The sequence below is a fragment of the Parasteatoda tepidariorum genome, chromosome 6 (assembly GCF_043381705.1).
Source record: "Parasteatoda tepidariorum isolate YZ-2023 chromosome 6, CAS_Ptep_4.0, whole genome shotgun sequence".
NCBI classification, from domain to species: domain Eukaryota; kingdom Metazoa; phylum Arthropoda; class Arachnida; order Araneae; family Theridiidae; genus Parasteatoda; species Parasteatoda tepidariorum.
In genome coordinates this window covers 85853235-85865659 of record NC_092209.1, presented here as the reverse complement: position 1 = coordinate 85865659, position 12425 = coordinate 85853235, and the positions used below count along the sequence as shown (strand labels likewise).

At 29.6% G+C, this 12425-nt stretch overlaps 1 protein-coding gene across 1 annotated transcript; it reads right to left on the bottom strand.

Annotated features, from left to right (window-relative positions):
* Positions 1–482: 482 nt before the first annotated feature.
* On the bottom strand, positions 483–8595 carry LOC107449083 (ADP/ATP translocase 3). Its single transcript, XM_016064509.4, has 2 exons — positions 7938–8595; positions 483–1349 (listed from the first exon to the last, which is right to left on the bottom strand). The coding sequence occupies exons 1-2, from the start codon at positions 8104–8106 to the stop codon at positions 607–609; spliced, it is 912 nt and encodes a 303-aa protein (XP_015919995.1). The 5' UTR covers positions 8107–8595; the 3' UTR covers positions 483–606.
* Between the last annotated feature and the right edge of the window lie 3830 nt (positions 8596–12425).

The window sequence follows — 12425 nt, the reverse complement described above, 5'->3', positions numbered from 1 at the left end:
ATAAAAAAAAAAAAATTCACGCTGAATTAAAACGAACTTCCTTTCTATGCCACAACAAGATTCTTTCTAGAACTTCCCACTACACCCAACAAACATAATGAAACAAATGTGTACCAAAACATGCTGATCACTTAAAATGCAAGCCATCTTTAGTTAGTCACAATTTAAAATTACTTTTCTCCGTGAACCAACAAGCACACTATCCAAGCATGAGTTTTTAGTATGAAGAACTAGAAAGTCGTCCACAAATATGTTAGCCTAAAATTAAATGGGAATGGAAGTTTGATGCAACAAGTATTAAATTAAAACCACACTCTTCAATTTTGAAACTTTCCAAATTCCAGCATTGAACTATTTGAAAGAATATTACTAAGTGAAACACAAAAGGAAGCAGTAAAAAGCTCTCCCACTATTTTGGCTAGCACATTTTGAGGACAACTCCAAAACATTACAGAGAGACAATAAATAACAAAAGAGCAAAGTAGTATGAAAATACATTTATTTAAACTGAGTATGAAAATTGGTCAATGTGCAAGGAATGCATGGGATGGAATATTTAAACATAACTTAGCCTTAAAAATAATTTTACCCTAGATAACAGTCAGCTCAAAAGATGAAATTTTTAATTTCATCGTACAAAACAAGCACAAGAGCTCCTCCGGTTCCTCTAAGTACATTAGAGAAGGCACCTTTAAAGAAGGCAGCGCCACCTTCCTGCTTGGCAATCTTGCTCCAACAATCAATTGTACCCTTGTACATAAGATCACCCTTTGCACGTCCACTCTGCATCATCATACGCCTCCTGACTGTGTCAAATGGATAGGAGATGATTCCAGCAACAGTTGTAACTGTTTGAGCGATGGCCCAAGAGATTAAGATTGGTGTGTTCTTAGGGTCTGGCAACATTCCTTTAGCTGTGTCAAAGAATCCAAAGTAAGCAGCTCTGTAGATGATGATGCCTTGGACAGATACATTGAATCCTCTGTACAATCCAGCAAGTCCATCAGATCTGAAAATCTTAGCTAGACAGTTACCCAGTCCATTGAACTCACGTTCAGCGCCAGCCTTACCGATGTCAGCGGCTAGGCGAGTCCTGGCGAAATCGAGGGGGTACACAAAGCAAAGTGAAGTAGCACCAGCAGCACCACCAGAGGCAAGATTACCCAAGAAGTATCGCCCAAATTGTGTCCTCTTGTCAACTCCACCAAGGAAGACCTGTTTGTACTTATCCTTGAAGGCAAAGTTCAGAGCTTGAGTAGGGAAATACCTGATCACATTGGCCAAATTACCTCGCCAGAAACTCAGAAAACCTTGTTCCTTTGGTATTCTAACGAAGCAGTCAACCATACCTAGAATAAAAAGAAATTTCATTTTACAAAACAATTAACTAAGTAATACAAAAAGTAAAATTTAAAAAAATAAAAACTCCTAAATACATAACATGTATAAACAAGTTTTTCACCATTTCATATACTAAAAAAGAAATTGTGAGTGCTGTAACTCAGCTTTGTGGAAAAATCACGTAGTTCACAGTAAACCCAATTTAAAGTTAACATGCACACTGGGGAAATTTAAACCATTCCAAAGCTTATAAAGCATATCTTATTAAAATTATCCCGTGATTATCCTTTTAAAGTAACAGCAAAATATAAAATAGAATTAAAGTTCTAATTCTCTGCCTTGTTATTATATCTTATCTCAAAAGAGTTAGTACCCTTGGCATTCCATTACTTAATTTCATAATATAATTTCTGAATTTATAAATATATATACACCTACCCAATGGCATTACAAAGTTCTTGCAGTAATTTACACATAACATTTGAACATTTAGATAATCACTTTGATGAGCTCAATTTACACCAATAGTATTGTAAACCCATGTAATGTTTAGATTGTATTTGCAACAGTTACTGATATTTATTATCACACTGCTTAAAAATACCCTGACATATTTCAATCTCGAAACGAAACATGCAACGAGGAGTCTGATCTTTTTTTGGACAATTACTACAATGAATTTCAGGATTCTTAATTTTTATATTTTATTGTAATGATTATTTACAAAATGTGAAGGAAATAATTTGTGCGCCCATCCCCAATAAAATGCAAGAATATCACACATAATATTAGAATAAAAAATTATATGTTTTATTGAAGAAAAAAAAAATTATATATGTTTGTTATTATTAAAAGTATCTTGCTGAAAGACATTAGTGCTAGAGATTTGCCACAAGTATTTTATCAAACATGATTGGCGCTTTCATACGCTATGGACAGACTGTACGCCAATTGTGGTTGAATGAATTGTGAAAACGCTGAATAGAACAATGGGTAAAGCATGCTTTTGCATAATATGCGGCAAAAATAGGCATGGTAAAAAAGAAATCTAAATTTCGTGAACATTCGACATAAAATAGTGTAAATAGGAATCACGATGTGATTGTAAGCTATGTGAATGCAATTTTAAATCAAGTTTGTATTAGTAAGAAAAAGACATATTTTTTCACCCAGGAATTAAGACAAACTTTGTTTTGAAGAGGGGCTTTTCTTTTTCAGTAATAGTAAAAAAAATTTGTGAATAGTGTTAACATAGGTATGAAGCCAAGTATAAAAATTAGCCAAGCATTTCATTTCCTTTTATGACAGGAATGTCTCAACCATTTATATTTTTTTAAAGAAAAATAGGCTTTTTATTAAAAAAAATTGTTCCAACTTAATTTACATTAATCCAAGCATCAGATATAAAATTCCATTTCACTGACATTCAAAAGTCTAACATGTTTTTAAAACATCATCAGGCTTGGATCATATAAACACTAAATTCAAAATTAAATCTAGACTAAAAATATAAATGACATTGACTTGCTCTGCAGCAAGTACTATAGTTTAGATATTTAATAAACAAATACTACCAAATATTAAACATCAACAAGAGTAATAAAATCTAATAATCATGCCTGTCTCAGTTTGACTTCTATCTTTAGTTTGGTTAGAGCCATAAAGAATTATAGCCAATTTATTGTTTATCAATCAAACCAATTGTTAATAAAATAAGTATTAAATGATTTTAGACCCATAAGCACTATTACAAAAAAAAGAAATCTATGGAGTAATAAACCAAATTGACTTCGAACATATTAGGTTTTTAATTGTTGCAACTAAGAAACATATTTTATTTAAAACTGATTGTATTTATCAAGAGTTTAACACTAGCGCTGAGCCAATTCTCAGAAAATGCGCTCAGTAAAAATTACTAAAAATGGGGACAAATCAAATTTACTTATAAAATTCATCTTACATCCAACCCAAGTATCAGAACAAAATTTGTTTTCATTAACTTTCAAAAGTCTAACATGTTTGAACATCATTTAAACCTGGTCACGATGTAAGACAGAAGTTAAGAAATTTAAAATGTCCACTCTGGATCTGCTGCCGTCTGGTCAATCAAATGTAAAAATGATAAAAGATAGTTTTATGCATTTTGATAAAATTACATTTCTATCAGATTTCAAATTTTCTATCTATATATAAATTTTTAATTTTCTAAATGTATGCGCAGATTGTTTTACAGCATGTTTTGAATTATTATTCATAAACTACTACAGAGTGCGTATCCAAATCTTTCAACAAAAAATAAGCACCTTTTAAGTACTTTTCAAGCACTCAAAAAAGATTTTTAAGCACTACATACATTAACATGCAAATTAATTTTCAAAGACTTTACATGATCATGATAAAATAGCTAGTTTCTGACAAAGAACTCTTTTCCTGGTTTTATTAGCCATTATAAAATGAGATTTTTCGATTCGATATCAGAGGGGGGAAAATGAAGCCTGAAATTGAGAATATCTTACAAAATGCAGTAGAGTTGCACATGAAAGTGCAATAATCTCACTGAACCCAGCTCAGTAGACGCACATGCGGACCCGCAAGTATTTCATCAAACATGTAAAATGAGTGGCTCTTGCATGCGGTGTGGACTGTCGGTACGCAATTGAATGAATTGAGTGGATGAATGAATTGTGAAAACGTTGACCAGAACAATGTGAAAAGTACGCTTTTGCATTATACGAGGCGAAAATCGAAATAGTAAAGAAAAAAACTCCTTTTCGAAAAGGGAAAATTAAGCACTCTCACCCTGTACTAATTTCTCTCTTATTCAGAATATATACACATAAAATGGTAGCAGATTATTAAATTAGTATTGATCAAATTCAGCTATTACAAGAAATTACATATTGATAAATTTTTACGGTGTAAGCGCCTTTTTCTGCGAGGAAGCACCCTGCCCTTTTTTTAATCCTAGGGAGAACTCTTTTTTGTTATAACTAAATTTGACCCTTTACCCTCTTACACTACTTTATTTTTCAAAAAGTAATTCTCACACATTATCAAAACAAGAGAAAAAATTGTAGTTTATAAAAAATAAATGAAATTATTAATTGATAAACAAATTGAAAGCTTTTTTCTATAATATAAACTGAAAATTATGAAGAAGAAAAATTTAAGCCTTTTTCAGGGGTGATTACGAGCTCAAGTCAAAATTCGGGAAAATTTCTTGCGCAAAAAAAGAAAAAAGTTTCAATCGAAAAAAATTTAAACAAGGTTCTTTCCTTTTTCTCAATATTTCTAAGTTTACTTAAAATATATTTAAATTTTTACACATACCTATGTGGACCTGGAGAAGTAATTGAAATTTAGAAACCTGTCTTTCTTGAGTTTATGATTATAATAACTATTTACTGATAAAAAATGAATATTAATCTTGAATATAAGCTTAAAGTATCTGGCTCTCTCTCTCCCTTACAAATAATATAAACTGTTTTAAGATTTGAAAATTGAAACTTTTAAAACCTCTGATTGAAAAATTAACCTTTGAAAATCTGATTTCCGGAAACTTTTGTAATCAATGATTTTTTGATATGTCTGAACCTTCGATATCCGGTAACTTCCGGATCACGGTTAGCAAAAAATCCGGATTTTTCCGGAGCACAATCAGCCCCGGCCTTTTTTGAAAAAATAAAAATATTTTAATCACTTATAAGAGAACCCAATCCACCTGAAAAAGAAACACAGTTTCAACTTTACAACTAAATTATAGTATGCTTTTAAAGCCTGCCAATTAAATATAAGACTTTTGTAAATGATAGAATTGCACCAACTTGAATTTAAAGGCAGAGAACCATTAATTAAAAAAAAAAAAAGAAAACAGGAAAGTGAACATTTCAATATAGTCGAACTAATTTTTATAGTAATTTCAAAAAAATTTTATAACATGAAGATATTTGCGTAAATTAACATTTGAAATTTTACTCACCATATATACATAAACATATACAAAAACCTTATTTCTAAAATAAAAATGTGAAGTAAATCTGCCAATTTTCAGCAAAATATTATTTTCATAAATAATTTCAATAGTTGAACATGGTTAAACATCATACATCAGCAGATATTTTTCAGTACAAAGACAATGCATGATAATTTTAGGCTAATTGATTTTTGCATGTAATTAAAAAGATACTTTAATAAATATAGCAGCAATAAACCTAATACAGTTAATAAACTAATTTTATAAGAAAATATCATTTTAATATAAAAGGTTTTCATTAAAAATAAAGGGGAAAAAACTCACTATGAGTTTTAAAATAAAATTTAAGGAGTAAATTTTATTTAAAGGAAAAAAACAAAAAAAAAATAGATTTCATACCATATGAGAAAAAAAATTAAAGAAATAACTGTCTTTTCTCAGCTGAATAATATTTTCATTTAGCTCAATAGTTGAACATGGTTTAACATCATTAAAGACAGAAATTTCAGTACAAATTTTAATTAAATAGGAACTATCCATAAAAAATATGTTCACAGAAATTAAAAATTACAGTAACATTATTTAAAGTTTTTTTTGGAAGAGGCAATGCTAAATCTTAAAACCCAATTTAATATACTTCTAGCAAATGCATGAAGGGAAAGCAATGTTATAATTCATCCCTTTGGTGTTAAAATACAGGGTACAGGGTAATTCACAACTTAACAAAATTACTGTTGCAATTGTTTTTTCCAACAATAAATTTAAAGCATTATAATAACATTAATCGAAATGATAGGTATAACCAAAATCATACTCTGCATCTTTATAGTTATAGGTTTTAAATTTAAAAAACAGAGCAAAGAAAAAGTTAAAGCAATAAAAAAGCTATAAAATACAAAAGCAAATAATTTTCTTTTTTCCTGCAGAATTATATTCTAAAGATACTTTTCTTGTTCATCAGAAAGTAAAGGAACAAGAGATTTTTCTGTTCTCATTTCGGAATAAAAAAAATTTGCCTGTGACTGGCTTGATTCAGCTAGAATTTTAAACTGATTAAATAAACAAAATAATTAACAATAAAAATTCTCAAACCACAGAAGTTTATAAGATAATCACTCCAGAAATTATGTTTTTTCGTTCATTTTTTGAAAGATTATAAAATCATCAGATTATAAAAATCACAGTAATATGAATCACGATATTGAATTTTAAGAAGGCGAAAACACAAATCGTGATGCACGACTCTTAAAGCACATGAATACGAATCTCCAACAACTTTTAATCATGTGTATATTACTTGAAATAAATCTTTAAAAAAAAACACTACAGATAGTGACATTAGATGTTAAACTCATTAATATGAAACAAAATACTAATTATAAAAATCATTTAAGTAAGATTCACTATCTACAAATTTTTAAATTACGTGAATAAGATTTAAAATGTGAACTTTTAAATCAGATTTATCTGAATATAGATGTTTGATATCAAATTTTGTGAACATTAATCATGATATTAACAAATACAAGTGATGTCTCAAATATTAATTATGTTGAAACCCAACAATCCTAAAATAAACAAATTGGCCTAATACTAGTCTTGACTCGCAGAGATGATCCTTATTTTCTAGGTTCTTTTATTAAAATAACTACCTTCTTTGATTTTAAGAGTCAAAATAAAAAAAAATAACTAATAATTCCAGATTTTCACTATTCTCTCATTTGCAGGAACGATGCAAGACATTTTCTCCCCAAATCAAGAGTTCAGGAAATCAAATATTCCTTCAGCTAGTATATTATAAAATAAAATTTAAAATTTACAGGCCAACAATTTGAATTCCTGCAAAATCTGACCTAAATTGCATTTTACATCCCATTATATCAGCAAAATATTGGTGGAATTACAATACAATAAAATTATACTACTACTAAAAAAGCATGGTTCTAGTTCTAATTGAAAGAATCATAAGACACAGTAGATCCAAGTACATGCTATACATAGAGAAAAATATTGTTAAGAATTAAGATTATCTTAGTTTAGACACATTAAGAGACACAAGTAGGTCATTAATAGACACAGTCATATTTTTTTTACAAATAACACACCCCTCCCTTCCACAGGCAGGTAAAAAGATACTTTTTGTGCACATTATTAATTCGAAAAAGATTTGGAGGGATAACATTAATAGTTAAAGATGCAAGCATTCAATTAAAAATAATTCTTTTTTTCCGTATCAGCTACTTTGACCTTGAGTACATTCAAATTAGATACCATTCATTTATGTACACGTGTCAATTTAACAGACACATGAATATTCGCATATCATATTAGTGTATATATAACAATTATAAAACATACATATCAATTGCATGCTAATAAAAGATAAAATTTTTAGAACCAAAATAATGATATATCTATAATTTTAACCCCTTTAACAACTTAGGCCTAACTTCGCGGGTTAAACAACCGCAAAAAAGAGGTTAGCTAACAAAAGAATTTTTATGAACGAAAAGTGACCGAAGTTATAAATACAATGCATTAACAGATAAACTTAACACTAAAGAATTAAACCAATATGGCGGAGGTCAAACTAATTAATATAAGTTAAGAAATAGATGTATACCTTTATACTGCATATCAGCAGTAATTTGTTTGGATGCATGTTGTACTTGCAGTAATAATTTTACTCGTTCAATTGGAGCTACAGCTGTTTTTGAAATAGCAGCAGCTACACCACCAGCAACAAAATCTTTAGCAAAAGAAACGGGATCAAACCCTTTGGAAGTAGACATGTTTCTGATAGAATGTTACACGCCGGTGATTCACGTGAAAGAAGGAAAGAGTGAAAGACGCTTAGCCGGTTTTATTTATGTAAACAAACTCGCCAAAAAAGCAACCCTAGATAAAAATATAAAGTTTATAAATATATTTAAATCAATCTTTATGAAACTTAAAGTTAATTTTAAGACTTCAAGTAAGATTAGTAATGAGAGTGAGGATTAATATGCAAAGGATAATTTGCATAATGGGATAAATTCAGTTTTATTCTGAATTATAGTGCTTGTCACATTGGCGATGATTTCACGAAATAAACATTGCCAATGGAATAACATTAAACTATTTTAAAGCTCGATCATCATAAAATTTGTAAGCTGTTCTTGTAAATCAAAATATATTGGTTTGCTTGGCTTTGCAAAAAAATGAAAAAATTGAATTTTTATTAATAAACACATATGCATTTAAAGCAGAGATTAACTTTTGGCAATAAATCTCAAAATCTAGTAACCTGAAATAAAAGTTATCGATGCCATTTTCTTCAACTTAAAAAAGTTTTAAAATACTTGGAAAGACTGGCTGAGGAAAAGGACCATTCACACTGTATGCAAAACATTTCCGGATACGAATTGGAAGGTGCTGCGATGTGACTTTATCTTGGTAAATATGTTTCCCCATCCGAATTCGCGTTTGCGAATTTTTCATGTGCAGAGAAAAGAATTTTATTACCAGTTAAGAATTTTCATTACAAACGATTCTCATATGCGATCGTACGTCAATGAGATTCGTGCATGCGCGTGCAGTTTATCTCATCACATGTAATTTCTAAACATTCGCATGCGCGCTTTTGGGAAGCATTCAACTGCCATGTGAAATGTTTCAGAAACTATTGCATGGCTAGTTTATCTAGAGTTAAATACTCATCTAGAGGTCGGGGGTTCGATTCCCAGCAGTGACAAGGAAGCATTTCGTGCTATCTTTTAATGCACATTTTAAACTTGTTGCTGTTGTTAATTTACGTCGCAATAGAGCTGCACAATGGGCTATTGGCGACGGTCTGGGAAACATCCCGGAGGATGATCCGAAGACATGCCATCACAATTTTGATCCCCGCTTCGGTAGCCCGACGACCTGCGCGCGAAGTCGAGCACTTTACGGCAGCACAGTTTAGCAAGGACCAATACCGCACACCCTCGGTCCCTACGCAGACTGATCCAAGTGGTCACCCAACCACACACTGACCGTAGCCAGTGATGCTTGACTTCGGTGATCTGCTGGGAACCGTGTCTGAACGATCAGTCCACTGCGGGACATTTTAAACTTAAACTTCAAGTATTAAACACTTACTTAAAATTTATTTATATTTTTATTGCCATCTATGATTTGAAAAATGAACTGTTTTAACCTTGCATTAACAATTGCTGTTAATTTTTCAGTTCAATAAAACGAAAAATACATTTAGCAATGACTTATTCTAGTAAAACACCCATATAGTAACCTATTGTGGCTTTATTCTTTATCTATCATATTTTTTAATCTAACCAATCCAGTTTCAACTAATCATTATTTGTAAAACTTTTTTTAAATGAATTTTTGTTACTACTTTGCTTACAATATTTTACATAAATTAATGTAATATAACACCACATGAACTTTAATGTGATATAGGATAGAGTTGAATTTAAGATATTTAAAACAATTATATTTTTGTCTCTGTTAGGCATTTTTAAATTTAAAAAAAAAAAAAAAAATTCCATCATGTATTGTACTTTCTGTTTGACTAAAAATGCAGGTTAATACTTTAAAAAAAAGTAAATAAAATTTATTTTCCTAATCACAAATAATCTGTTTTCAAATAAGAACATAATCTTATTAAAATAAAAAGGTCTTTCCCTAAGCGTGCACTTATAATAACTTGTAGAAAAAGTATAGTTATGATTATTTTGGGAAAGTTATAGTTGCGATTATTTAATCTTTCGTTTCACGATTTCAGAGTTACTTCTCCTTATCGTAAAGGATTTATTTTAAAACTCCTTTTTTCAATATTTTGCAACTTTTTTTTCTCTCAAAAAAGGCAAAATTATTTTAATTGTATAAAAAGTGAGTTTCATATATGATACTCTTTAAAGAAAGAAACGTTAATGTTTCATAATTATTACTAGATTGCAGCATCATTAGGAGCAATTTTTTCAATTTCAAAAAAACATAAGTTTTCAAACCCAAAATGGTAACTCTTCCCCTACTCCTCTTTGGCTAATGGGCTATACTGACAATGGTCTGGGATCATCCTTATTGATGATCAGAAAAAGAAATGGTGCATGTGCGACGTTTCCACATTTTTGAAAGTGGTAGTAATCACCTGGTCTTAAAGCCAAGATGATTACACAATAGTTCAAATAATGCCTCAATTTTGCATCTTCCAAAGAAAAAAAAAAGCAATCGAAAATAAGTTTTTTAAAGGTCAACCATTTCAAGATTTGTCACAGGGACTCTTTTCCCTAGGTATGCTTCTGCTCAGGGTCGGATTAAGCGTATGCGGGGCCCTATTCCATTCAAATTTTTGGGGCCCTTCGATTAAGTTGTTTTTTTCGTATATTTTTTATTTATTCAAATATAAAAGTATTTATATATCTTTTAATTTAAGAAAGCATATCCAAAATAAGAATAAATTAAATTTTACTTAATTTTGTTAAATTAGAAATAAAAAATAATCATAAAATTTTGAAAAAATTAAAATATATATTTGAAATTGATTTAAAAAGAAAATCATTTTCTTAATTTTTTAAAATTTATCTTCAAAAAATCCATTTTATGGGGGACCCTTATCACTACCTCTGCTCCCCAACTGCCTAAATGGGCATGGACTTTTCTGGTTCTGGAATCACAGGGGGAATTACATTACATTGAACAAGAGCATATAGAGATGAAAGTTCCTACACAAAAAATGTAACCTCGTGTTTAAAAGTTTTTTTATTTTCCAGTGCCACAGCTTTCTAAATTATTTGCTTAAAATTTAATATTTGCAAATGTTACTGGGATATTTTTGATTTCCAGGAACACTGCAAGAATTTTAGAAAAAAATCATAAATTCATAATTTTCATTTTTTTAAAAATTGAGATTATTGGGTCTTACCTTTCTGCGAAATAATATAATTTTCAATATCTTTCTTGTCATATCATTATATATCATACAAATTTCAAACTTGACAAAACCAATTCAAGCATGCCATTTCAAATGTGGGGTCATGCCGTTTTGAATCTCAAAAATCCATTTTTTTAAAATTGTATTTTTATTTTATGTATTGCAACATGTAACAAATATTTACTCAAAGTTCTAAGAGAAGAGCGAGGACAATAAAAATTCTCCTTTTTTAGAATCCACATGCCAAGTGCGGAAAATGAAGAGTTTTCTAGTTGTTTTGAAGTCAGTAGACATGATTTCTCAAAACGAATGCAGAGACATGTTGCATACTTTTTCAAGATGGAATTGACTAGAGTTTGAACAAAGGATTTCTTTTCGAGTATAACTTATTATATAGGACACAGTCTAAACCTTACCAAAAATAATTTTTTTGCTCCAATTCTATACGACTTTGCCAAAACAGTTTAACATCCATTTATTTTGAAAAAATTTCATCCTACCGCTAATCAATATTAACTAGAAGATGTATGCAAAATTTTACTAAATTCGATGTTTTAATTTCAAAGAAGTTTTGTCCAATATACTACTAAGGATATCTGTAAATTAGGTTCTGAAAAGATAAAATTTTGACTTAAATTCTATGAAATATTGTTTAATTGTTATATTAATGTTTAGCTAAGCTAAAATTTCTTTTATTATAGCAAAATATTAAAAAGAAGATAATGGCATGCTTTATTGCAAACGAATAATAAAATTTAGTATTTTTAATTTCAGAATTACTTTTTTTTATAACAGAAAGTTTTAACAGTTTCTTGCATAACTTTATTTCTGGAGCACTGAACAACTCATAATAGATTGAGATTATTATATAAAATTTTTAATAGCATTGTTCCAAAAAAAAAAAAAAACCTACATCAATTAGTTACTATTAATTTTAAAACAGAATTAACATGTTGCTCAACAGTTTTGTATACAAGTAGTTTAGTGAATGATCCCATAATTCTCCACTTTAAACCATAACATTTAAAGACACACAAAAATCAGGAAAAAAGCTAAAGATCAGAACAAAATATTTTTTTTTATCAGGAATATTAGGCCAACTACAAACCGTGTAACCTTTAACTTGTAAATTGCTTACCTAGATCCCATTGAAATTTAAAATGAAATAGTATCATATTCAAAAATTAAATCAAA

What these genes read in the sequence shown, in the direction of transcription:
- LOC107449083 (XM_016064509.4), bottom strand. Translation starts at nt 8,106, where the DNA reads ATGTCTACTTCCAAAGGGTTTGATCCCGTTTCTTTTGCTAAAGATTTT. An exon ending in TGCTGATATGCAGTATAAAG is followed by an intron (nt 1,350 to 7,937) that starts GTATACATCTAT and finishes TTTTTATTCTAG; the next exon opens with GTATGGTTGACTGCTTCGTT.